Below are 26,065 nucleotides of genomic sequence, written 5' to 3' on the forward strand. Positions count from 1 at the left end.
AATATTACTATTTTCAGTACATTGTTTATATTTATATAATACAAATACAACATATAAACTAACAATACATTATTAAATATCACACAAAACATGCAATATTTTAGCAAATGATATATTTTTATAACATATATTGTAATTATGAATAAACAACATATATTTTTATAATACGCAGAACGTGTTATAAATAATAAAAATATGTATTATTTCTAAATATTACGTATGTTGCATAGTGTTAATTTTTTCAAATCAATGAACACCGTAACCCTTTATTTATATATATATATATAATCTTATCGAAATAAAGGTTCTATTATAGATGGCAAAAGGTCTAGCAAAAGGTCTAGTGGAATTATATTTGATATTCAAATTCAACTTTTATTGAATGTTTTGAAAACTTTAAATATTATTTATTTTTATAAAAAAATATATATTAAATATTATTTTTTCATAAAATTAAGAATAAAAATTACTTAATTCCATGAAAAGTCTGTTTTAAATTTTCAACTTCCAAATAATTATTTACCATTCATTGGTATAATATACTGAAATTTATACCATATGTTGTACCGAAATTTTTAGTAGGTTAACTTTTATATTGATACTATATCAAAATTTCGATAATTTTACTGTGCCATATGTGCGATATTTTGGCATTTGTTCCACCCTTACACAAAATTATTTTTTATTTTTTGTTATTATAAAAAATAAAAAAAAAAAATTCAAAACTTCTGTGTAAATAGAACCTTATAAAATTGGGTAAACTGTTTTTTTTAGTCCGGTAACTGGACCCTCTTATCATTTTAGTCCCGTAAGTGGAGCATGTCGCATACTAGTCCCATAAGTAAAAAAAATTTCACTGTTTTAGTCATTTGGCGCCGGAGACACTCGCGAGGCTCGCCGGAGGCTCCGTGTCCGCCAGGCTGACCTGGCGGATACGTGAATTTTATTATTTATTTTTTTTCATTTTTTCATTTTTTTAAAAATTTATTTCTAATTTTATTTGCCTTTTTTATTTGGTTCAACTAAAAAAAAGTTTTAAAAAAAAAAAAAAGAAAAAAGAAAATTCGCGTGTCCGTTAGGTGTCGCTTACCTGGCGGACACGTGGCTTCCGGCGAGCCACGCGGGCATCTCCGGCGCCGGAGGACTAAAACAACAAAAAAATTTACTTATAGGACTAGTTTACGATATGCTCCACTTACGAGACTAAAATAATAAAGGGATCCAGTTACGGGATTAAAAAAAAAAAAACAGTTTACCCAATATATTATTCATTTTCAAGAAACATTATAAATTTGTTTGGTTTTTGTTTGAGTTGTAATTATTTCTTTCAATTTTAGTTTAAATAATATTTTGACTTAGTATTTTATAAAATAAAGTAATATATTTTTATTGAAAAATGTATCGATCGAATGAATAATAGTGGTTCTGATTTAAAATACAAATCAAATACACTATACATATACAAAAATACGTGCCAAACATACCTTACATTATCAAAATTAAAAATAGCAGTACATAATAAGAATGATAATAAAAATGACAATGGGTAGGGTATGAATCGACTACATATGGGATCTGAGATCCTACCTATATGTATATTATTGAACCCAATATCCTACCCATACTCTAATGTACCCGGACCCTATCTATGATATATTTGTAAGACCCGCCTAACCTGCCAAATTCAAAACATTTTAACATAAGCTTGACTCGACCCGATTTATTAAAACATATTTTTTTATCTCAAAAAAATAAATTAAATATATATGACAAATATAAATCTTCACTCGTATCGTCTTGACCCCTCTGCCGCCACTACCAACACTCGTAATAATAATAATTATTACTCCCTCCGTCCCATAAAGAAGTATTCATTTGCTTTTTGCACGTAGTTTTAGAAATATTAGTATTATATTGGGATATAGTATGAATAAAGTTGAAATTACTAAAATAACCTTATTAGTATGTGTGATATAAAGGTAATGACATTTGTGTAATATATTGTAAGTTGTAAGGGTATTTGTAATGTTAGGTAGGTAGTACAGTTACTAAAAAAAGAAATGGATACTTTGTTACAGGACGGACTAAAATGGAAAAATGGATACTTTGTTATAAGACGGAGTGGGTAAAAATTACGGATAAAAAACGTTTTTGCCCTTGTAAGTGTATTAGTGTAAAAAGTAGTGGCAATTGTGTAATAATAATGAAAAAGTAAGGGTAGTTTTATAGTGATATAATTGTTTATGGAAATGAAACTATTGTTTTTGGACGAACAAAAATGATAAACATGACTATTGTATTGAGACGGAGGGAGTAATGGACCCGACCCGACCCTAAAAATTTATTAAAGATCCGACCCATACTCGATTCAATATCCAATAATTGGATCCGATCCTAAATAAATTAGTAGGGTCTAGGTTGAGTCTCGGATCTAGTCCTACTCATTGTCTTTTTGGATAAAAATAGTACAATTTAGAATTTTATAGGGTAAACTGTTTTTTTATTCCCGCATGCGACCTCCTTTATCATTTTAGGACTTTAAGTGGATCATATTTGAAAATAGTCCCGTAAATTAAAAATTTTCGATAAAATGGTCCTCTGTTGCCGTACTCGCCACATTGGCCGGCCGGTGCTGATGTGGCGCTGAAGCGACTGATATGTCATCGCCACATAGATGTCACGTCAATTACAAATGAAATTTTTTTTATTTTTTAAATTTCTTGGTAAATTATTTTTTTAATCCTGTAAATAATTTTCTTTAAAACTTTTAGGACTTTAAATGAGTTTTGTCTAAAAAATGTCATGCAAGTAAAATTTTTTCGCTAAAATAGTCTTCTGACATCTACGTGGCGCCGATATGTCAGCCGCATCAGCGCCACATCAGCAACAGTGGGCTAGTGTGGCGAGTCCGGTACCGGATGACCATTTTAGTGAAAAAAAATTATTTACGGGACTATTTTCAGGCAGAGTCCACTTAAAGTTCTAAAATGATAAAGAAAAATCGGATATGGAACTAAAAAAACAGTTTATCTTATATTTTACTTAAGTAGAATAAAATTTGAATTGAAATGAAATAAAAAGAAAAGATAGTTACTACTCCTTCCGTCTGATGTAATATTAGCCTAGATACAAGAATTTAAGTAAAGTAAAATTATTAAATAAATAAGCAGTGTATTAGTAAAAATAATTATTATATTGTAAAAATAATTATAGATTAAGATTAAAATAACTAAATAGTTTAATTAAAATTAGAAAAAATATGAAATTTAAAATTTAAAATGTAATTAAATGGTATAATCATATTTTAAAAAAAATAAAATGACAAATCATATGAAACAGACAAAAATAAATAATATAGATAAATCATGTGGGACAAAGGGAGTAAAAGAACATAATCCTTAATTTTTTTTTATAATTAGTGAAAATGTGTGAAAAATTTTGACATTTTTATCTGTTGACTTTATATATAAAGTAATTATATGTGTAATAATATATTTATAATTTAAATAAAAATTAAAGATATTTTGATATTAGTGTAATATTATTTTTTTAAAAATATGAAATAAATATTTTGAAGTGGGACAAACAAATATGATAAAAAAAATATTTTGAATTGAAACTAAATGAGTATAATTTTAAAGTTTTTAAATATACTACATATTTTAAATTTAGTTAATTTATATAATACTCCCTTCGTCCCATAAATATAGTATTAATTGGATTGAGCACGAGATTTAAGAAATATTGATATTATATTGGTACGGGGTAAAAAGTATGGATAAAAGACTTTTTTGTCCTTGTAAGTGTATTAGTGTAAAAGTAGTGGCAATTGTGTAATAAAAATGAAAAAATGGATGTAGTTTTATGGTGATATGGTTATTTATGAAAATTGGACTATTGTTTTGGGATTGACAAAAATGATAAACAAGACTATTGTATTGAGACAGACACAGACGGAGTATTATATTATAAAATAGGGTGAACTGTTTTTTTAATCCCGTAACTGGACTCCCTTATCACTTTAGTCCTGCAAGTGGAGCATATCGCAAATTAGTCCCATAAGTGAAAGATTTTCTCTGTTTTAGTCCTTCGGCGCCGGAGATGCCTGCGTGGCTCGCCGGAGGTGATGTGTCCGCCAGGTGTCACCGACCTGGCGGACACGTGGATTTTTTTCATTTTTTTAAAACTTATTTTTAATTTTTTTTAATTTTTTTTGTATTTTTTTTATTGTCTAATTAAAAAAATATAAAAATATAAAAATGAAAAAAAAAAAAAAATCACGTGTCCGTCAGGTGTCGCTGATCTGGCGGGACACCTGGCGGACATATCACCTCTGGCGAGCCACGCGGGCGTCTCCGACGCCGAAAGACTAAAACAACGAAAATTTTTCACTTATGGAACTAGTTTGCGACAGACTCTATTTACGGGACTAAAATGATAAAAGGGTTCAGTCACAGAACTAAAAAAAAAAAAAAAACAGTTTACCCTATAAAATAAATAAAATTTTCTACCCATTTCCAACAACCGTTACAACAACCAAACAATGCCTAACAATAGAAATAAATGTAGACAGTGGAAAAAGGGTATTTTTGATTGGTAAAAAAAATGGCTGGGATTGTGACATATATATATATAATTATTTTTTTTAAAATTTTTAACCGAAAGGGGAATTTTAAGGTTGAACACAATTTGCCAAACATTTATTAAATGTGTTGTCACTTGTCAATCGATATGTCACCTCATTGCACCCTACCCATAAACCCCCCTACCCCTACCCTATCCTAACCCCCTAACCCCCCCCCCCCCCCCCCCCCCCCCCATCTCACAACACAGTTAGTCTTATATGTAATTTTTCTCACATGATTTTGTAGTAAATTATTCCCACTAATGGGCACTTGTTTAGTTATGTTTCAAATTTTGGGATTTTTTAATTACAATTTCAAATATATTATGGAGTAATCGTTAAATGGATTTTAATACAAATATATTATTGTTTTAGAAAATTTTATTTAAACAAAAAATTTCATCGATAATTCATTTCAAATAAATTTCAAATCATAATTCAATAAATTTTTATTTTCTTAAAGTGTATTCTTTTATCAAATTTTTACTATTTACTAAAATTTCTCTCTCTAATAAAATATCAATTCAAAGACTATTATCAAGGGAAAATGATAAAAATACTTCTATTAGTGTCTTATAATACTATTATAATGATATTTGTGCAAAAAATTATACAAAATATAAGAATATTTTTAATGTTAAGTACAATGACACAAAAGGTAAATGAGACATTAAAGCCTCACGAAGGAGTATTAATTTTTTATTTTATATATTATACTAAAAATTAATTTTATATTCAAAATATCATATCAACATATATTTATATTATATCACAAAATTATTTCAATTTAAAATTTTTACTATTCAAATTCTAAAAAAAGATTAAATCAAAACCCCAAACCAAACGTACCCTTAGTATTTATTATTCTTTTTAAAAAATATAATAATTTTAAATATTTTTTATTATAAATATTTTGTTTATTCAAAAAATAACAACTGCGGCTTAATAAATCATAAAAATAAATCATTAACTTAAAATAAAAGAACATATTGTAAAACATAAACTACTCGTTCGTCTCATAATTAGATATGTATTTACTTTTTTTTATATAATTTTAAAAATATTAATATTATATTGGGATGCAATAGAAATAAAGTATAAACGATTAAAATAATATTATTAATACGTGTGATATAAAAGTGATGACATTTGTGTAATATATTGTAAGTTGTAAGGATATTTGTAATGTTAGGTAATAGTACAGTTACTAAAAAAGAAAATGAATACTTTATTATTATAAGACGGATTAAAATGGAAAAATAGATATTTTATTGTGGGACGTTACCAAAATGAACGGTTGACATTTAATTTATGTATATGTGCAATGACGAAACTGCCCTTCACATCACCCCGCAAATTGACATCATCCATGATGTCCTTTGTTCCTTCGAAGACACTATTTTTGTAACAAAGTTGACATTAGTACTAATTTGCTTTTTTTATTTATTTAGATATTATTTTTATCATGTGGTATGTATGGGTGCCAACATACCTTCACAATATAAATAAATAAAATTTTAAATTTAATTTCACTTATATATAAAATGCTATATTATTTTTATCTCTTTTTTATTATTATTAGTATATCATATATATGGGTGTGAATTGTATAATATTTTTTTGTAGATGATATTTTATCCTTTTAAACTAAATTACAAATATTATTACATACTCCCTCAATCCCGCAAGAAGGTTGCCATTGACTTTTTGCATGTTGATCTTTAAATATTAATTATGATATCAATACGTAATACAAATCAATAAAAGAAAACAAAAATATGTTTATTAGTCTCTTATAATACATATCCAATAATATTTGTCGAGTAAATTATTCAAATATAAGGATATTTTTAATGTTAAGTACAATGACGCAAAACTAAATGGCAACCTTCTTGCGGGACGGAGAGAGTATGATATTTTATTCATCATTTTTAATAATACACGTAACAACAATTTTGCTTAATAAATAAATAAATATATAAAAACTCTAAAAACGTTTGTTTTGGAATTGGATTTTAAATACATTATTTATTTTATTTTTTTTTTCAAAAATATCAAATTAAATACCTATTTTTTATTTTTTATATTATATTAAAAATCAATTTTACATTTAAAACATCACTTTAATATCTATTTATATTATATCATACAACTGTTTAAATTTAAAATTTTTACTTTCAAATCCCAACTCAAAATCCAAACCTCAAACAAAACACATCCTAAAAGAACACATACGTGTATGTATTTCGGATCTTTTACTGTTTCTAAAATAATAAAAAATTTAAATTAAAAAAATATATATATAACTAATGCATATATGTATTATATTTAATGTTTTGAATAAATATATATATAATAAAAATAAAATAAAATAATAAAGATACAATAATGATGTTTTTAAATACATTAATAATAATAATACTCTAAACTCTCTTGGTAGATATATATTCGATCGGTCCAAGCATAAAGTATATATATATAATACTCTCTTAGTCTCAATACAATAATCTTGTTTACCATTTTTGTTCGTCCTAAAATAATAGTCTCATTTCCATAAATAATTATATCACTATAAAACTATCCTTACTTTTTCATTATTATTACACAATTGCAATTATTTTTTACACTAATACACTCACAAGGACAAAAAAGTCTTTTACTCGTACTTTTTACCCACTATCAATATAATATGAATATTCCTTAAATCTTGTGTCAAATACAACCCAAACTATAATTTTGGAACGGAAGAAATAGTAAATTTGACAACATTACATATTATGAATATTTCACAGTTATTGTTATTTATATCAATACAATTATATCAAATTAAAATAAAAATATATAAATACATTTACCATCATTTAAATATTATATTACCTCTGTCTGGCTCTAAGGTCTCATTTACTTTTTTGTGTATTGATATTTTAATATTAATTATTATATGAAAATATAGTACAAATTAAAGTAAAATAACAAATACTTCTATTAGTGTCTTATAATACTATTATAACGATATTTGTGTAAAATATTATACAAATATAACAATATTTTTAATGTTAAGCGAAATAACGCAAAAACTAAATGATACCTTTATAACTGAACAAATGGAGTATTTCTTAAATTTCGCTGCAAATATGTTGTAGTATTCCCTTTGTCCCAATAAAAATGTCCATATTGCTGTAGACATGGAATTTTAGATAAAATATAATTTGTAAATAATTTAAAAATATATTCAATTAGTAATAATAATTATTGTATAATATAATTAATTAAAATTTTAAAAAATATAAATTATAAAATTTAAAATATGTTTTTATTTATAATTTTTTTAAAAAAAAAATAGCAAATTATGTAGAATTAAAGGACTTTTTTATTATAATATATATTTTTTGCTTAGATGAAAATAATAAAATGACAATTATGCCTTTGTAGGAAGAAATTAAAGCAATTAAGTAAATAAAAAAATGGCACAAACAAGAAAAAAAATAATAATTTAAATTACAACAATAAATAGCGACCTATTTTAGGACAAAAGTTATAATTTAATTTAATCATCTTCATTAATAATACTCACTCTGACTCAAAACTAGATATCTATTTCCTTTTTACACGTAGTTTTAAAAATATTAGTATTATATTGAAATATAGTAGGAATAAAATAGAAATAACTAAAATAACTTTATTTGTAAGTTGTAAGGGTATTTGTAATGTTAGTTAGATAGTATAATTACTAAAAAAAAATGGATACTTTATTATGAGATATACTAAAATAGAAAAATAGATACTTTGTTATGGGACGGAGGGAGTATAATTTTTCTCCAAATCTTTTCTATAATTTTATTACAAATATTCCATGTCACACATCACGTGGAATCTTTGACCAATTACTATCCATGTCTTTAATATATTTTTTTAAGAAAATAAAAATAAAATGAAAAATAATTTTCTAAGTGTGAAGAATCGTAAACAAACAGGGCACAATGAAATATTAAATTTTGCTACGATTAAGGTAGTTTGGCATCATAGTTTAGGATATGCACAATGTCCAATTCTAATATTAAAATGGATGTTGACATTTGACCTTTCCAAAAACTACATACTAATAATAATAAATAAAATAAAAATAACGATCGGGATCCCGGACTAGTCAATTATTGAATCTTTTTATTAAATATATTTTGGACTTATTCAATAAATTTAGATTATTATTTCTTCACCTTCATAATTAATGTTTTATTTAATTATATTAAATTATCTATAATCAAATATATTTATTTTCTTATGTATTCAACAAATTTACCTTATAACCCAATATGTTTAACTTTTTTCTTATTTAAAAATATGGCCGTGGATCTCATATTGGTCTGGTCAAATCAATACTATGTTGATTTTATCGAATTAAATAATATAAATTTCTACATATCAATATTATGCTGATTTTATCGAATTAAACAATATAAATTTCTACATAAGATAACATATATTGTATTATAATATATCATATATTTTACTACAAACCAATATAATAGCATTTACTTTTGACACATATTTAATAAATATTATATTTTAATGATAGTTAGCGGTATTTAGACTAACAGACAAATTTACCCTTGATGTTTATAATGAAATGATATTTGTATAAATAAATGTGATTGCAATGGTATTTGTAATAGGTAGTGGTGTATATAATTACTATACGGTAAAATATAACTCTTGTAAGTGAACAACCAAAAAATATAAAATGTAACTCTTGTTGTTGAACAGAGAGAATATTATTCAGACTGTAAAATTTTCAATAAAAATATATTATTTTTAGGGTAAACTGTTTTTTTAGCCCCGTAACAGGACCCCCTTATCATTTTAGTCCCGTAAGTGGAGCCTTTCGCAAACTAGTCTCATAAGTGAAAAAATTTCGCTGTTTTAGTCCTCCGGCGTCGGAGATGACCACGTGGCTCGCCGGAGATGACGTGTCCGCCAAGTGTTGCTGACCTGGCAAACACGTGGATTTTTTATTTTTATTTTTTTTTAAACTTATTTTTAATTTATTTTTAATTTTATTTATATTTTTTTTATTTGGTCCAATTAAAAAAAATTTAAAAAACTGAAAAAAATAATAAATCTACGTGTCCGCCAAGTGTCGCTAACCTGGGGGGACACCTGGCGGATACGTAACCTCCGGCGAGCCACGCGGGCGTCTCTGGGGTCGGAGGACTAGAACAGTGAAAAATTTTCACTTATGGGACTAGTTTGCGACTGGCTCCACTTACGAAACTAAAATGATAAAATGGTCCAGTTACGGAACTAAAAAAACAATTTACCCTATTTTTTAAAAAGAAAATAGAAAATGAGACATACATAGAATAAGAAATTGTATTAAATATACATATGTGTAAAAATGATTCATGTACATATATAAATAAGTTCATCTTATTATTTAATTAATTTCCCTCCCTAATGACATCACTCGTGACATATCTCATGGTCAGTTAAATAATAAAGAAAATCTCATTTTAGTAAATAAATGAATGGGATCACAATATAAATTATTAAATATTACAATAATTATTTTAAATTCTACATGGTAGTACACTTTCTTGATAAGCATGTCTTCGCTTTCTTACAGCAACGTATCACACCAAAGTGATACTTATAATATAAAATAAATATAATTAAATAATTAAATAAATGAACACCTCTTATTATTATCGTTAGTTATTCATCTTTAAATATAAATTATTATATATGTAAAAAAAATACAAATTAAGAGAAAATGTAAAAAATACTTCTACTAGTGTCTTATAATACTATTATAATGACATTTGTGCAAAAAATTATACAAATATAAAGATATTTTTAATATTGAAGAAAATGACATAAAAAGATAAATGAGAGCTTTAGAATCGGACGGAAATAGTATTTTCTAAAAATTTATTATACTCTCTCCGTCCCAAAAGTATAGTGATGTTGTGTTGGGCACGAAATTTAAGGAATATTGATATTACATGGATAGTTGGTAAAAAGTAAGGATAAATGACTTTTTTGTCATTGTGAGTATATTAGTGTAAAAAGTAGTGGCAATTGTGTAATAATAATGAAAAAATAAAGATAATTTTACGGTGATATGGTTATTTATGAAAATAAGACTATTGTTTTAAGACGGACAAAAATAATAAACAAAACTATTGTATTGGAACGGAGAAAGTAAATATTTTTAAAGAGAATTCAGACAAATGAAGATAGTAATTATTATTAAATAAATAGATAAATGGATGTGTATTAGAGAATGATTGAAAACCTTAAAAATAATATGTAATGATTGGAGGGGTAGTACAAGAAAGCAGCAGACATTGGAGATGCCCACAACCTAAGTATAGTACAACACCATCATCACTTCATATGTAATAATAATAATAATAATATTATTATTATTATTATTATTATTAATTTAAATAAAATAAATAAATAAATATGTGTCATTGGATGCCTTTTGGTAGAAGAGAAAGGCCAACCGTTTTTCTAAGTCACATGTGGGATATTTTTGGGGCCCACGTGTTTTGATGCTGTGGCTGGGAGGGATCCTCTGCTTCTCACCCCACCGTAACTAGTGTAACTCTCTTTCTTTATTGGTCCACCTTTTCTTTTCTTTTCTTATATGAAAATTTAATATAGCCAATAAATACAATGGAATTGTTGGGATATGTTTTTTTTATTTAGGTTGGTTTAGAAAATTTTAATTTTTGTATTTGATTTGAAAAAGTTAAATTTATACTCCCTCAGTCACTTATCTATCTATTCGTTTATTTTTTGTACAAAATTTTAAAAATATTAGTACTTCATCTGTCCCATAAGAATTATTTTATTTTTCATCTTCGTCTGTTCCATAAAAAATATTTCATTTTTTATTTTCGTCTATCCCAAAACAAAGGTATAATTTCCTAATTTAGTAATTGTACTACCGACCTAACATAATAAATATTCTTACAACTTACTCCCTCCGTCCCAAAACTATATTCTTAATTGAGTTGAGCACGAGATTTAAGGAATATTGATATTATATTGGTAGTCGGTAAAAAGTATAGATAAAAGACTTTTTTTCCCTTGTGAGTGTATTAGTGTAAAAAATAGTGACAATTGTATAATAAAAATGAAAAAAATATTGATAGTTTTATAGTGATATGATTATTTATGGAAATAAGACTATTGTTTTGGGACAGACAAAAATGGTAAATAAGACTATTGTATTGGGACGGAGGGAGTACAATATATTATACAAATGTCACCCCCTTTATATTACATATTTTCATCTTTCTAACTACAATCCAAAATAATACAAATATTTAAAAATCTACGTGTAAAAAATAAATGTTACTCTTTATATGAGACGGATGGAATATTATATTAGAGTGTTAAATGAATAAAATAAAAAGATTAAAATAACTTTATTAGTATTGTATGATATAAATATAATGATATTCGTGTAATAAATTGTAAATTGTAAAAGTATTTTTAATGTTTGTAGAAAGTACAATTACTAAAAAAAATTGATACTTTGTTATGGGATGGACCAATATAGAAAAATAGATATATTGTTAAGGGATGTAGGAAATATTTTGTATTTAAATAATATCTAATTAAATATTTTATGTATACATATATTTTTTAAATTAAAAGTTTAAATAGTAAAATTTTAAAAATTGAAATAAAGATTCGTATAGAGAATTGAGAGCACAAATAGAAAATAGAACAATTTTCATTTTTTTTTATTTGTTTGAACAGATAAATAAAATATAAAAATAAATTATTTTTTATTTCTATATTAAATAAATAATGACATCGTATATTTATAATAATTTTTTATATTATTTCATATTTATAATTTCTTAAACTGTATTATTTCAATTATACAAAATATTACATTTAATTTTATTATTCAAGTATTTAGATTTTAAGATTTTTTAAAAAAAAATTATACTAAAATAAATAATTGTATTTTTTACATTTATCAGTTGAATTATCTATTTTAATAAATAAATAATAATAATAATTATTATCATTCTCTATTGAATTTTTTTTTTTTTTTTGCAATTTTATTTTTTACTCTAACTTTTCTGCAATTTTTTTTTTGAAGTAAACGTCCCTTTGAAGTTTTAAGAGATTTTGGTTGTATTTGTTAGTGGAGTTTTGTTTTTGTGTTTAAGTTTTAAATAGTAAAATTTTAAATTGTAATAATTGTTTAATGTTAAATAAATATATATTGATATAATATTTTAAATGTAAAAATTAAACTTTAAAATATAACCCACAAATTAATGAATGTGTTTTGTTGTAGTAGGAAGTTAGAGTTTTTTATAAATTTTAATTTGAATAGTATTTTGATTTGATATTTTTTCAGAAAAATAATATTTTCTCTATTTCAAAAGAAGAATATCATTGGTGGTTTTTTTTTTTTTTTTTTTTTTTTTTACGTATAGATATTTGAATATGAATTATTATATAATATATAATACAAATAGATAAAAAAAAAAAAAAGATGAAAATATCTTTACTAGTCTCTTATAATACAAATATATGATATTTGTGGATTAAAGTATGTACAATGACGTAAAAACTAAATAATACACTTTATGTGGACAAAAGTAGTATACTTTTTAAAAAATTGATGGGATAGAATAGTAATGATTTTGGTTTCAAATATAAATCAAACACGCCAAATAATAAATATTCAGTATACTCCCTGCGTATCAGGTCTCGTGTTTATATTGTTATTTCTGTATATCCCACGGCTCATGTAACTTTCATTTTTTTAAAAAAAAAATTATTATAAATTTTAATCATATTTTAAATTTTTTAATTTAAATTAGATTAATGAAATATTTAATTTTAATCAGTAATTATTTGTGTTATATTATATTATTTTTATTAATATATTTTTAATTATGTAGTAATCATCCATTCGTAAATTATTATATTTACAGTAAATCGAACACAAAATTTGGGACGGAAAACGTAATCTTTTGTGAGGAAAAAAAAATATATTTAGAAATTGTTTAAGTAATCCGGGCTATAAAATTTAGAAAAAAAATAATAGAAATTTAATCTAGTTACATATTTTAATTACTTTCACCGTTTCAATTCAAATGAATAATTTTGAGTTTTGTAGTAAATTAAAAATAACAATGCTTTATTTTTTATTTATTTTTATGACGTGGGAACCCGTAATCGCTACCCGAAAGTGTGCACTGAAAAAAATAATAATAGAAATTTAATCTAGTTACATATATATATATATATTTTTATGACGTGTAAGATAATTTGTATATTTTTACTTACTCTCTATGTATAATTTGATTGTAATGTGTAATGATATATTTTTATATAAAAAATTTAAAGTATTTTTATATTTATAGGTGATTATTATTATTTTTTTTTTTTTACTTTTGAACCCAAAAGAAATACTATTCCTGTAGAGAATTATGCACGTGTTTGTTGTACTTTGTGGTACAAGTGTCAACAATGACATTAATATGTACTTTTAAATTAAATGATATTTATTTTTATTCTTTTCATTTTCTTAAATTAAAGATGTATATATTCAACATTATATATTGAATTTCTTAAGTTCAAAATTTTAGATTAAATTAGATATTAATATAATATTTATAATACGAAAAAAGTATTAAGTATAACTTTATATTTATTATAATGTACTATATTATATAATTATTTTTTTTAAGCTAGTTAGTTTTATGAATTATATTCGTTCCGTTTCAGAAGAAATATCTTCTTGGGAGTTGACACTAGAATTAAGAAATAATAGTATTTAATTGAAAGTGATTATAATGTAGAATATAAAAAACTATAATGCCCTTTGAAGGATTTAAAAAAAATAGATTAGAGTAATAATTAGGGATACTTTGGAAAAATAGGAATAATTTTGTTAGAAAATGGGGATCACAATTACTAAATAAAGAAACAACACAATTGTATTGAGACGGACAAAAATGAAAAAACAAGACAACCCTTTTGGGACGGACAGAGTATTATTATTATTATTACTCAACCCAATAAATGAAATAAATATTATTCTTTTCGTCGACCAAATATATGCTCATTTGAATTTTACTCGAGTTTTAGTGAATATAATATTACATCCGTGATTCATCCATAGTCAATCTATTCATTTATTTTTTGAATGTTAATTTTTGAATATTAATTATTATATTAAAATTTAGTACAAATTAAAAGAAAATAACAAAAATATTTTTATTAGTGTCTTATAATACTAATGTAATGACATTTATACAAAAAAAATTTTATAGAAATATAAAAATATTTTTATTAAAAATAATGACGCCAAATAGGGGTAGTAAGACCAGAATGTATATTTTCCACCAAAAATATCCAATGAAATATTTATATTTTATTTATTATATTTTAATTTACATTACATAAAGTTAATTTATTAATTTAACTATAAAATGTAAAAATATCAGAAAATCTAATTTTCTTATATATGAGCTGGAAATTATATAATAGCTACTATTAAATAAAAACGTTGTAAAAATAAATGAAAATGATATCTACCAATTACGGGGTAGGTTGCACGTATAGAAACAAAAAAAATTACACAAAGAATTATATAATAATCCATTTTTTTTAAAATTAAAATATTTTAAAATAAATTTTACCCAAAATTTTTCAAATTTTACTATTTAAACTCTGTATTTTCGAAAAAAAATATATTTTTTCTCTTCTAAAATATCCCATCAAATATTATTTTAATATCAAATTCAAAGACGAATTAAAAGAAACGAAAGAAGATATCCAGCAGCGAACAGTGTTTTATAGCCAATTAGAATCGACCACGTGGAACGTCCCTATTCGCTCCCTTTTTCTTAGGAAATTATTAAAAAAGGGAAAGTCGTAGTACAGGTGAAGGACCATTAGTTTGGCAATAATTATTGTAATTTTAACATATTAATTGATTACTTCTCCGTCCTAATACAATAGTTTTGTATATTATTTTTATCCATCTCAAAATAATAGTTTTATTTTCATAAATAACTATATCACCGTAAAACTATCCCTACTTTTTCATTTTTATTACACAATTACTACTTTTTTTTACTTTAATACACTTACAATGACAAAAAAATAGTTTATCCATATTTTTTATCAATTATCAATATAATATCAATATTCCTTAAATAATCTGGTGACCAACTCAATTAAAACTATATTGATGAGACTGAAGAAATATTTATTATATACAGTAAAAGATTTGAATAGTGTTATTTATTTTATTTAGAATATAAATTATTAAATACTATATTACATCATAAAGTTTAATCCACAGTTCTAAAGTACCCCACGTGTCCAAAGCAAGTATCTTTCTAATAATTTCAAGTTTGTCTTTTTAGTGATTTTATGTATTTAAAATAAATAAATTACAGTTCTGTTCGTAATTTATTTTTATTTTTTGCGTTATTATATTTAGTATTTAAAATATTTTTATATTTGGATAAATATCTTTCTATTAGTATTACAAAACATTAATAGAAATATTTTTGTAATTTCTTTTAATTATATTACGTTTTAATATAATTATTAATATTCAAAAATTAACGAGCAAAAAGTAAATAAGACCTTTGAGTAGGACATAGGTAGTATTTTATTAAAAAAATTTAAAAATATAAAACGGAGGTCGGTCCATTTATGTTCGGACCAAGCTTTTAAAATTTACACAGTAATTAAATAAAATAAAGTAACAAAGAGTGTAATAAAATAAAAGACATTTATTGTATATAAATACTTCTTCCGTCCACTTTAAAGGTTTACATTTTTTTTTGCGTATTGATTTTGAATATTAATTATTATATCAAAATATAATATAAATTAAGTAAAAATAACAAAAATACTTCTATTAGTGTCTTATCGTACAAATATAATGACATTTATATAAAAATTTATACAAATATAATGATATTTTTAATGTTAAATACAATGACATATGACATAAATGTAAACTTTCAAAGTCGACAAAAAAAAGTATTAAATTGCATATAATAGTTAAATGTTATTATTTATTTTTTTACTTTTTCAAATATAATATTTAGGTAAATTTAATAAAAAGAATAAAAAAGTAATAATAAATTTGGAATAAAATATTATATTTAAAACTTCTTACTTAAAGTATTATAGCCTATCCGGTCTGTAAAATTATAAAAGTTTGATTGGGTACAAATATTAAAAAATAATAATATAATATATTATATGCAATTTTCATTTTTATTTAAAAATTTAGAAATATTGAATTAATCAGTCAAATTTTGGGAATAAAGTTATATCATTTTTCGAAAAAAAAAAAAAGAATAAAGTTATGTTTGTTATTGATCGACACAAAGCATATTTAATCCATACAATAATTCATTAATTTATACATTAGGGTAAAATTAATTTTTGATCATTTTAGTTGACATTTTTTCCCCATTCATTGAATCCATAATTTGATACCTAATTTATTATTTTCAGGTAAACTGTTTTTTAGTCCCGTAATTGGACTCATTTATCGTTTTAGTCCCGTAAGTGGAGTATGTCGCAAACTAGTCTTATAAGTGAAAGTTTTTCTCTGTTTTAGTCCTCCGGCGCCGGAGACGCCCGCGTGGCTCGCCGGAGGTGACGTGTCCGCTAGGTGTCCCGCCAGGTTAGCGACACTTGGCGGACACGTGGATTTACTTTTTTATTTTTATTTTATTTTTATTTTTAAATTTTTACAAATAAAAAAATACAAATAAAATTTAAAATAATTTTTAAAAAAAATTTAAAAAATGAAAAAAAAAAAATCCACGTGTCCGCCAGGTCAGCGACACTAGGGTGTGTTTGTTTGGGGGTTTGGATTTTGGATTGGGATTTGAATAGTAAAAATTTTGAATTTGAATAGTTGTATGATGTGATATAAATAGGGTTTGATGTGATGTTTTGAATGTAAAATTGATTTTTAGTATAATATAAAAAATGAAAAATAGGTGTTTGATTTGATATTTTTGGGGGAAAAAAATTGGATGAATAGTGGAAATCCTCCAAAATCCTTCAAACAAACACACCCCTAGGTGGACACGTCACCTCCAGCGAGCCACGCGGGCGTCTTTGGCGCCGGAGGACTAAAACAACGAAAATTTTTCACTTATGGGACTAGTTTGCGACAGGCTCCACTTACGGGATTAAAATGATAAGGGGTCCAATTACGGGACTAAAAAACAATTTACCCATTATTTTTATTCAAATAATACTTTTGTCAATTTAGTCCAACTGAAACATAAATTATAAATTTTTATACAAAAACTTATTTGAATAGTAATAATCAATAAAAAGTATCAATTTAAAAAATATTAATATATTGAATGATAATATGATAAACTATTATTCCATTCGTCCCACATATTATGTCCACGTTGCCGTTTCTATCCAATCCACATTCCATATCACTTTTCTTTTTTTTTTTAAGAAAATAATTACACACTTTAATATCATTTAAACTTTTTAATTTTTTTTAATTTTAATTAGATTAATTAGTTATCTTAACCTTAATATATAATTATTTATATTGTAGAATAATTATTTTTACTAATACATTGTTAATTATTTACTAATTACACCACTTCTAAAATACCGTGTCTACGGCGTAGTCGGTATATGAGACGGAGGGAGTGTATATTAAATTAAAATATTTTTTCATTCATCTGTTAATATTATATAACTATTTATTTTTTTGATCTCTAAACTTATGTTTATTTAATTTATAATTAATAATTTATTCACCCATGATTTTATTAATTATATTTTAACAAATAATAATAAACTTATCATTATTTTTTCTATTTATTATATTTTTATTAATTTCTAAATAACTTTTTAGTTGTATTGTTGAAATTTGACATTAATTTTTTATTATATACATAATTGCAATTATTTATAAAAATATACATAATTTTATCTTACAAAATATTCCTTCCGTCCGCTTACAAAGTTTACATATTTTTATTTTGGAACGTCCAATTACAAAGTTAACATTTAATTAAATACCCTACTTTTTTTCACAAATACCTTTACTTTACATCACATTATTACTTTTACACAAAAAAGTAAGGGTACAAATATCATTACACTACTTTTAACTACTCACTATAATTAAAATATTATTATTTTTTAAATACCGTGACAAAAGTAAATGTAATCCTTGTAAATGGACGGAGGGAGTATAACTTAAAAAATTAATATTCACATAAAAAATTAGACATAAAAGTAAATAACAAGAACTTATTGGCCGAAATTCAGAGGGAGGGAATTTAGTAAAAAATGAAAATTGATTCTTTTTGTTTAATAAAATAAAATATTTAATTGAGAAATATAAAAAAAATACAGCTACGTGATGAATCGATAAGAATAATGGTAATTGTTTTTTGTTTAAATAATAAATTAGATATGATGTTTTTTAAGATTATATTTTATTGTATTCTTTTTAAATAATTCGTAAAAACCAAATACTTTAATAGTTTTTTCTTCCTACATAATTTGTTCACTATTTTTATTTCGGCCTGTTACATATAATTTGTCATTTTTTTAAAAAATATAATTATACACTCTAATCACATTTTAAAATTTATAATTTATAATTTTTTTTTAATTTAGCTAAACTATTTAGTAATCTGAAGCTTAATTTATAATTATTTTTATTATATCATAATTATTTTTACTAATAAACTTTTTAATCACTTATTTACTACATAAAACTCCGTGCCCTCAACTAAAATAAAAAATTATATGGGATATTTTATAAACTTGAATATAATTTAAAATTTATAAAATTAAATAATACAAAAAAATTTAAAATTAAAATAAATATATTGTATATATATTCAATTCTCGACATTTATGTGACAAATAAATGAAACCAAAAAATAAAAAAATAATTTATTTTTCAATCCCAATTATTTGACTCAACCAAAAAAGATAAATAGTTTGTTTATTTTTTTAAGAAAATTTAACATATTTCTCCGAAACAATTATTATATTATATATATATTTATTATTTTATATTATTTCAAATCACTTTACAAAACAAACAAATCCTTAGAAGTTGTGTCTTTAATTTTAATTTGAATTTAAATATTATTTGAATTTAATATTGTATAATAAAATAGTGTAATACATTTTTATTAAAAATGGTATTACTAAAAAAAAATGTACAATTGAATTTGAAATAAATTAAAAAAAATCCTAAATCTAAAAAGAAATCCCAAAACCCAACAATACAATTTCTATATATTTGTGTCTATTTAGTTAAATTGTTCTATATTATTATTATTATTATTATTATTATTATTATTTATGTGAAGCATATAAATAATATAAAAAAATAATAAGTTTTTAATACTGCATTCATTCGTCCCTATAATTTATTTTTTATTTTTTTTTATCTATACGCTAAAAAAAATCTCTTTATAATTTTAGGAATTCTTTTTAAACATATTTAAAAAAATATAAATTATTTTAATTGAATTTATAATTTCTTAAGTTGTACGATGCATTTAAAATTCATTTATTTTTATATATTTAATATTTTATTTTTTTTATAAAATTAGTTTTAATTTTTATAAATAAGTAAATATATATTTATTTATTTATATTATATCAAATTTTATTATCTACAAAATATAATCATATTGTATATATTTTATTGAGATATAATCTTAAAAATATTTAAAATACTAACAATATTATTCACATAAAAAAAATAGTAAAATAATATCATAACTTACTATTAATAACTTAAACACGTGTGTTTGGTTGGGTTTTCGGCCAAAGTTAACACTATCCTCTCACTTTTTATTTTCAAAATATTAATACATATCATATACGACTCACTCAAAATTTATTCAAAAATTTTATTTTTATTTCTCTTATTTATAAACAAATATATTTATATACATTCAAAATTTTTCATTTATTTATAAATTAATTTATATTAATTATAAATAAATATTTATATATTTTTTGTTTGTTTGTATTATATAACAATTTTATTCTTTACAAATAATATTAAAATATAATTATTAAATAATTAAATACTTATTTTAAATTTATTTTAATTATATATATTATGTCATAAATCAAATATTAATTAAATAATTAAATATATGATAGGGACGGAGAAAGTATTAATTTTTATTTTTTTTGAGAAAACATGTTTTTAGGCAATTGTGGAAGAACATCCTGCCGTGTTTGTTTGGAGTTTGAATTTTGGTGTGGGATTTGCATAATAAAAATTTTGAATTTGAATAGTTATATGACGTGATATAAATAAATAATAAAATATAATATTTTTAATATAAAATTAATATTTAATATAATATAAAAAATAAAAAATAAAGACATGTTTCTTTTACACAAAATATCAAATTTTTACTATTTACTCTATGTTTTTCGAAAAATATATACTTCACAAAATATCCAATCATATATTATTTTAATACCAAAGTTAAACCAAAATTTTTCCGAATTCATCTAAAGAAACATACCTAAGTGTTTGATACTATATTTTTTTAATTTTTTTTTAATGAATAATAAAAATGCGACAAATTTGAGAAGAACACATCCTATTTGTAAAAATATTAAATAATAAAATACTCACAATAAAAAGAAAAAGAAAACAATAAAAATAAACAAACAAACGCAACCTATGTGATTCCCCAAAGAGGGCGTTAAATAAAATAAATAAATAAATAAAAATAAAAAAATAGGTCAAAATTGGGAATTAAAGAGGGAGTGGCGAAGAGAAGCAAGTTGCAGAGTTACAGTTGCAGACAGACAGACAGAGGAAGAAGACGAAGAAGACGAACCAAGAACAACAGCAACAACAACACCATCAAAGTGCTTAACAACCATATATATGCTCATCCTCTTCCACTCACCTTTTTCACATTTCCATCACTATTCCATCCATCAATCACTGTTCAAGAATGAATTCCTTCATTCATCCATGGCGGTTCTAAGTTCTAACTTACCCACCCCCTACAAGTCCTAAAATGCACCTCTTCTGAAGACCTCTGACTTTTCCATTTTTTCACACCTGGAACGATTTCCCCAATCTCTCTCTCTCTCTCTCTAACCCCCAACTCATCGATTTCCGTGTCTGGTTTCTTCTAGGTTTTTTGCTTGGGCCTCTGATTTTTTTTCCTTTCTTTGGATACGGAATCTCGTTTCTGCGTCTCTGTCTGTCTGTTTTGGGACTGTTTGGTTTTATTTGCTGTTCATGGCGGAAATTTCTGTGACTGATTAGCCTCGATCGATTCGATTCGATTGTGTGTTCTTAAGAGGATATATAAAATCAGTGCGTCTCGATTCGTGGAGTGAAATGTTGGATCTGAATGTTGATGCGGTTTTCTCTCTGAATTCCGCTTCCTGCGACGGCGACGGCGAGTTCGAGCCTCACAAGACGGCGACCGCCGATTCCGTGGCGTCCACCACCACATCGACCACCAACAATGCCGCCGCCGCCGCCGCAGCTGCCGATGAAGTCGACTGCAACAGTTCCAATCGGAGCAAAACCTCGCTGCCGCCGCCGACTCTCAATTTCTCGATCCTCAACAAGGAAGTGATCGAGATTGAAGACGACGAGAATATTACTGAACTCGCCGGTGATAGAAACGAGCTCCAGCTTTTTCCGATGACCACCGCGCCTACCGTTAGGTCTAAGTATTGGTTAAACTTGTCCGGCCCTGAGGTCGCCGGCGGCGGCAGAGAAGACGCCGGAATTTTCAAGGCCACAAGCAACCAGGTCCAGGACCTCCAGGTGCAGGTACAAGTGCAGCAACAGCAGCCTCAGGTGAAGAAGAGCAGGCGTGGACCACGGTCCCGGAGCTCCCAATATCGAGGTGTCACCTTCTACCGGAGAACCGGCAGATGGGAATCGCACATCTGGTTCGTCTCTCTACACGCATACTGCATGGCCGTGCATATTGTTGTTGTACCTTATGCTTCACTTGCTGTACCTCCCAATTTCACCATCGTTATTCCAACAATACATTAACTCCATTACAAATTCTGCTTCCTGACTCATCGATCGTCTCTCTGAAATTTTTGGTGTATATTCTAACAGGGACTGCGGCAAACAAGTCTATCTCGGTAAGAACTCTCTGCAATTCATTGCAATCTTTCGAAACTTTCGAATTTTGTGATTAGATCACTTCTTGTTGTGTGTTTTAGTAATTGAATTTGGTTTCAATTCAGGTGGATTTGACACAGCTCATGCTGCTGCTAGGTAAGAATTTCGATTCACGATCTAGATTTTTGGGCATTACTTGGTAGAACAAGTTTGTTTAAATCCGTTGGGATGCTTTGTTTAGAGCCTATGATCGTGCCGCGATAAAGTTTCGTGGAGTCGACGCCGACATTAATTTCACCATAAGTGATTATGAAGATGACATGAAGCAGGTTTCCTAGTCGTAACTATAGTTTTCTGCTCGAAATTTTACGTTTTAGAGGGAACTTATTGGTTTAGGTGGTTGCAGATGAAGGATTTGTCGAAAGAAGAGTTTGTTCACGTCCTTCGTCGCCAAAGCACGGGGTTCTCGCGAGGAAGCTCGAAGTACCGGGGGGTGACCCTGCACAAATGTGGCCGGTGGGAGGCGCGGATGGGGCAATTCCTCGGGAAGAAGTAAGGATAATTTTCGAACATTTGTTCTTGATAATGTAATCGTAAATGTTGGTTTGTTGAACTTGAACAATTTGTTTGTCGAACTTGAACAATTTGTTTGTCGAGAAATGGTTATATTCATGTATGGAATCGAAAATGAGTTGAGGAGGGCACGTTGAATAGAGATTCGTAGCCCTCCTTTATCGACAAGATTATAATGGATTTGTTGCAGGTATGTGTATCTTGGATTATTCGACAGCGAAGCAGAAGCTGCAAGGTCCTTTTGATCGATCTTGAATTCATACGGCTTGATAGGACAAATTACTTCTTTTGTCGACTAGTTTAGTTATTTTTGATTGCCATCGATTTTTGATGAGTCTTCTTTTTTTTGTTTTCCTCTCAGGGCTTACGATAAAGCCGCCATCAAATGCAACGGGAGAGAAGCTGTCACTAACTTTGAGCCCGGTAACTACAAAAGAGATACAAATATCATCCCCACGAATGGAGGTATACGATATATGTATATATATATATCATTTTTTTCTTTGTTCGATTTATTTATTGTTTAGCTCTTACATACGTCAATTATTGTTTTCTTTCGGTTGGAAAAAGTCTCTAGAGTTTTATAAGGATAAATTTTCTCGCTGTGTTGTTTATGTCGGAGACAATCGAAGCTGCATTTAATAGTTGAGGGGACATAGTGACGCAAGTGCAAACACGAGGGACCTATTAGTGATCGACGTTCTTTGTTTTGCTCTTTAAAATCGAATCAAATAGTAAGGTAATGTATCTGACAGCTAACTATGATGTCTACAGGCAGCGGAAGCAATCTTGATCTCAACTTGGGAATTTCTTTACCGGATGACGGTCTGCAGAGAAATGACACTACGACAAAATTGCATTTTCTAAACGTCTCCACCAAATTGCCCGACGGGAAGAGATTAAAGGTATTCCTATAGTCCTATGCTTGTTCCAATTCTTCGATAGTTTCCTTTGTGAGATACATTCTTACCTACCGTGTCGAAAAGATGAAGAGCTCGCTTTGTAATTTTTGATACTATTCATTATCAGTAAAATTTTAAGAAAATAGTACATCAAATACTTTACGTTTTTTTTGCTATTCTAAAAAATTTTCAAAACTCCAAAGCTTCCAAAACTTCTACTAAACAGACCATGATCTAGCTCGACGGATGGATGACTTGCTCGAATGTTTTGACAGGTTGAAATGAACTCTGATACATTGCAAGATCTATCGACCAATTGTGCTCCCATGTTGGCTGGAATCTGTTCTGGTCTTGCCCTCAACAGTAAGGTAATTGTTGTTTTTACATTTCAAGTTGCGCGATTTTGCAGTCGATCATTTTAAGTTTCTGTTGGAAGTGAATTTTCGCGCTTAAAAGCTTATGAGCCCATGCTTGTGATTTATCTTCATGCTTACCGATGGGCTGAGTTGCTACGTACAAATTCTTTTACCTCAAATCGGTTATTTTCTTTATGTTAAGTTTGTCTGTCGCAAGGCCACGGCAAGCTACGGCGAATCTTTTCAAATTTCTCCCAAGAACTGAAAACAAAAAAATTGTGCTAGCAATGGATATGCATTACGAGAAAAAAATATTTGATGTAATGTTTTATGAGAAAAAATTTGATAGGGTTTGTTTGGTTGGTTTTATTTTGATGTGACGTTTGAGAGAAAATAGTGTATTTTTATTGGAATTAATTTTGGTTTAAAATAGAAGCCAATCTCACTATATAATTTTTCGGAAAATGTGGAGTTCAAATAGTAAAAAAATTGTATAGAGTCTGAAGAGATCGTTTTGATGTTTTTGAAAACAGGAGAGAGCGACGGGCATGAATGGTGAAGGTGTTCCGGTGCCCGGATTCTCAAACTGGCAATGGAAAATGCCGGGGCACGGCGCGGTGGCTCCCCCTGCTCCACTTTTGCCGTCTTCTGCAGCATCATCAGGATTCTCTTCCCTCGTCGTGCCATTGACATCGAGACCGTTGCAGTTTCCCGCGACTGCTTTCCATGGTCTCCAGTGACCCACCCGTCGCCCCCCGTGCATCGTGGCCATCCTCGATATCTCTGGCCCGGCTACCTAAAGAAGGCCGAGGCCAATCAGAGAGGCTCGACTCGACTTTTCTCGATAATTAGTATGACATAATATGATATGATATGATATGATATATATATATATATTAAAATAGAGAGAATTGAATAAAATTGACCAAGTTATATATAATGCATGTATGTATAGATTGGTACAATCCTCTTTCTTGTTCACTATGATGGATATTATCTTCTTCTTCAACTATTATTAATGATGCTATAGATTCTTAGGAATCATCTTTGCTGCAAAATGTCTTAATTAATACCAAGAAAAAAATTTATGGTATTCAAATTAAAATTAGAAATTTCAAAATATATTTACAATTTTTAAATTATTTTACACTCTCTTTGTCATTTAAATTTATATTCAATTTTTTTTTGTCGTTCAAAAATGTTTGTTTCCCATTTTTTTAAAGCAAAATATTATCACTTTATATTTTTTTATCAAAAATAAAAAAATAATTAAAAGTATACGACTCATATTAAAATCTGTGTCCAAAAGTTTGAGCACATTTTTAGGTGATGAAAGTAGCAAGAAATAGGTAGCCTATATTTGTACATAGTCAAATTTCAATTTAAATGGGAAGAGAGCCGAGCTTTGGTATTGCACATTTTGGCTTGTACATTGGATTACGTTATG

General features: G+C 26.2%; 1 protein-coding gene across 2 annotated transcripts; it reads left to right on the forward strand.

The window, feature by feature from the left end:
* Positions 1-21,452: 21,452 nt before the first annotated feature.
* Positions 21,453-25,627, forward strand: LOC127251265 (APETALA2-like protein 1). Of its 2 annotated transcripts, XM_051274889.1 has the most exons (10): positions 21,453-22,603; positions 22,782-22,807; positions 22,913-22,943; positions 23,029-23,116; positions 23,194-23,339; positions 23,551-23,595; positions 23,722-23,825; positions 24,135-24,265; positions 24,538-24,630; positions 25,152-25,627. In XM_051274889.1, the coding sequence occupies exons 1-10, from the start codon at positions 22,038-22,040 to the stop codon at positions 25,356-25,358; spliced, it is 1,437 nt and encodes a 478-aa protein (XP_051130846.1). In that variant the 5' UTR covers positions 21,453-22,037; the 3' UTR covers positions 25,359-25,627. The 2 variants fall into 2 exon arrangements, with proteins under 2 accessions (XP_051130846.1, XP_051130847.1); XM_051274890.1 differs by lacking the exon at positions 23,551-23,595 and having other exon boundaries at positions 21,455-22,603.
* The last annotated feature ends 438 nt before the right edge of the window (positions 25,628-26,065 follow it).

Source organism: Andrographis paniculata, unplaced genomic scaffold (assembly GCF_009805555.1).
Source record: "Andrographis paniculata isolate CXL003 unplaced genomic scaffold, ASM980555v1 Contig43END, whole genome shotgun sequence".
In the NCBI taxonomy this organism is placed as follows: Eukaryota; Viridiplantae; Streptophyta; class Magnoliopsida; order Lamiales; family Acanthaceae; genus Andrographis; species Andrographis paniculata.

Coding starts and splice junctions, on each gene's coding strand:
- LOC127251265 (XM_051274889.1), top strand. CDS start 22,038: ATGTTGGATCTGAATGTTGATGCGGTTTTCTCTCTGAATTCCGCTTCC. Junction 22,808..22,912: donor CGGCAAACAAGTCTATCTCG/GTAAGAACTCTC, acceptor GTTTCAATTCAG/GTGGATTTGACACAGCTCAT. Junction 22,944..23,028: donor ACAGCTCATGCTGCTGCTAG/GTAAGAATTTCG, acceptor TGCTTTGTTTAG/AGCCTATGATCGTGCCGCGA.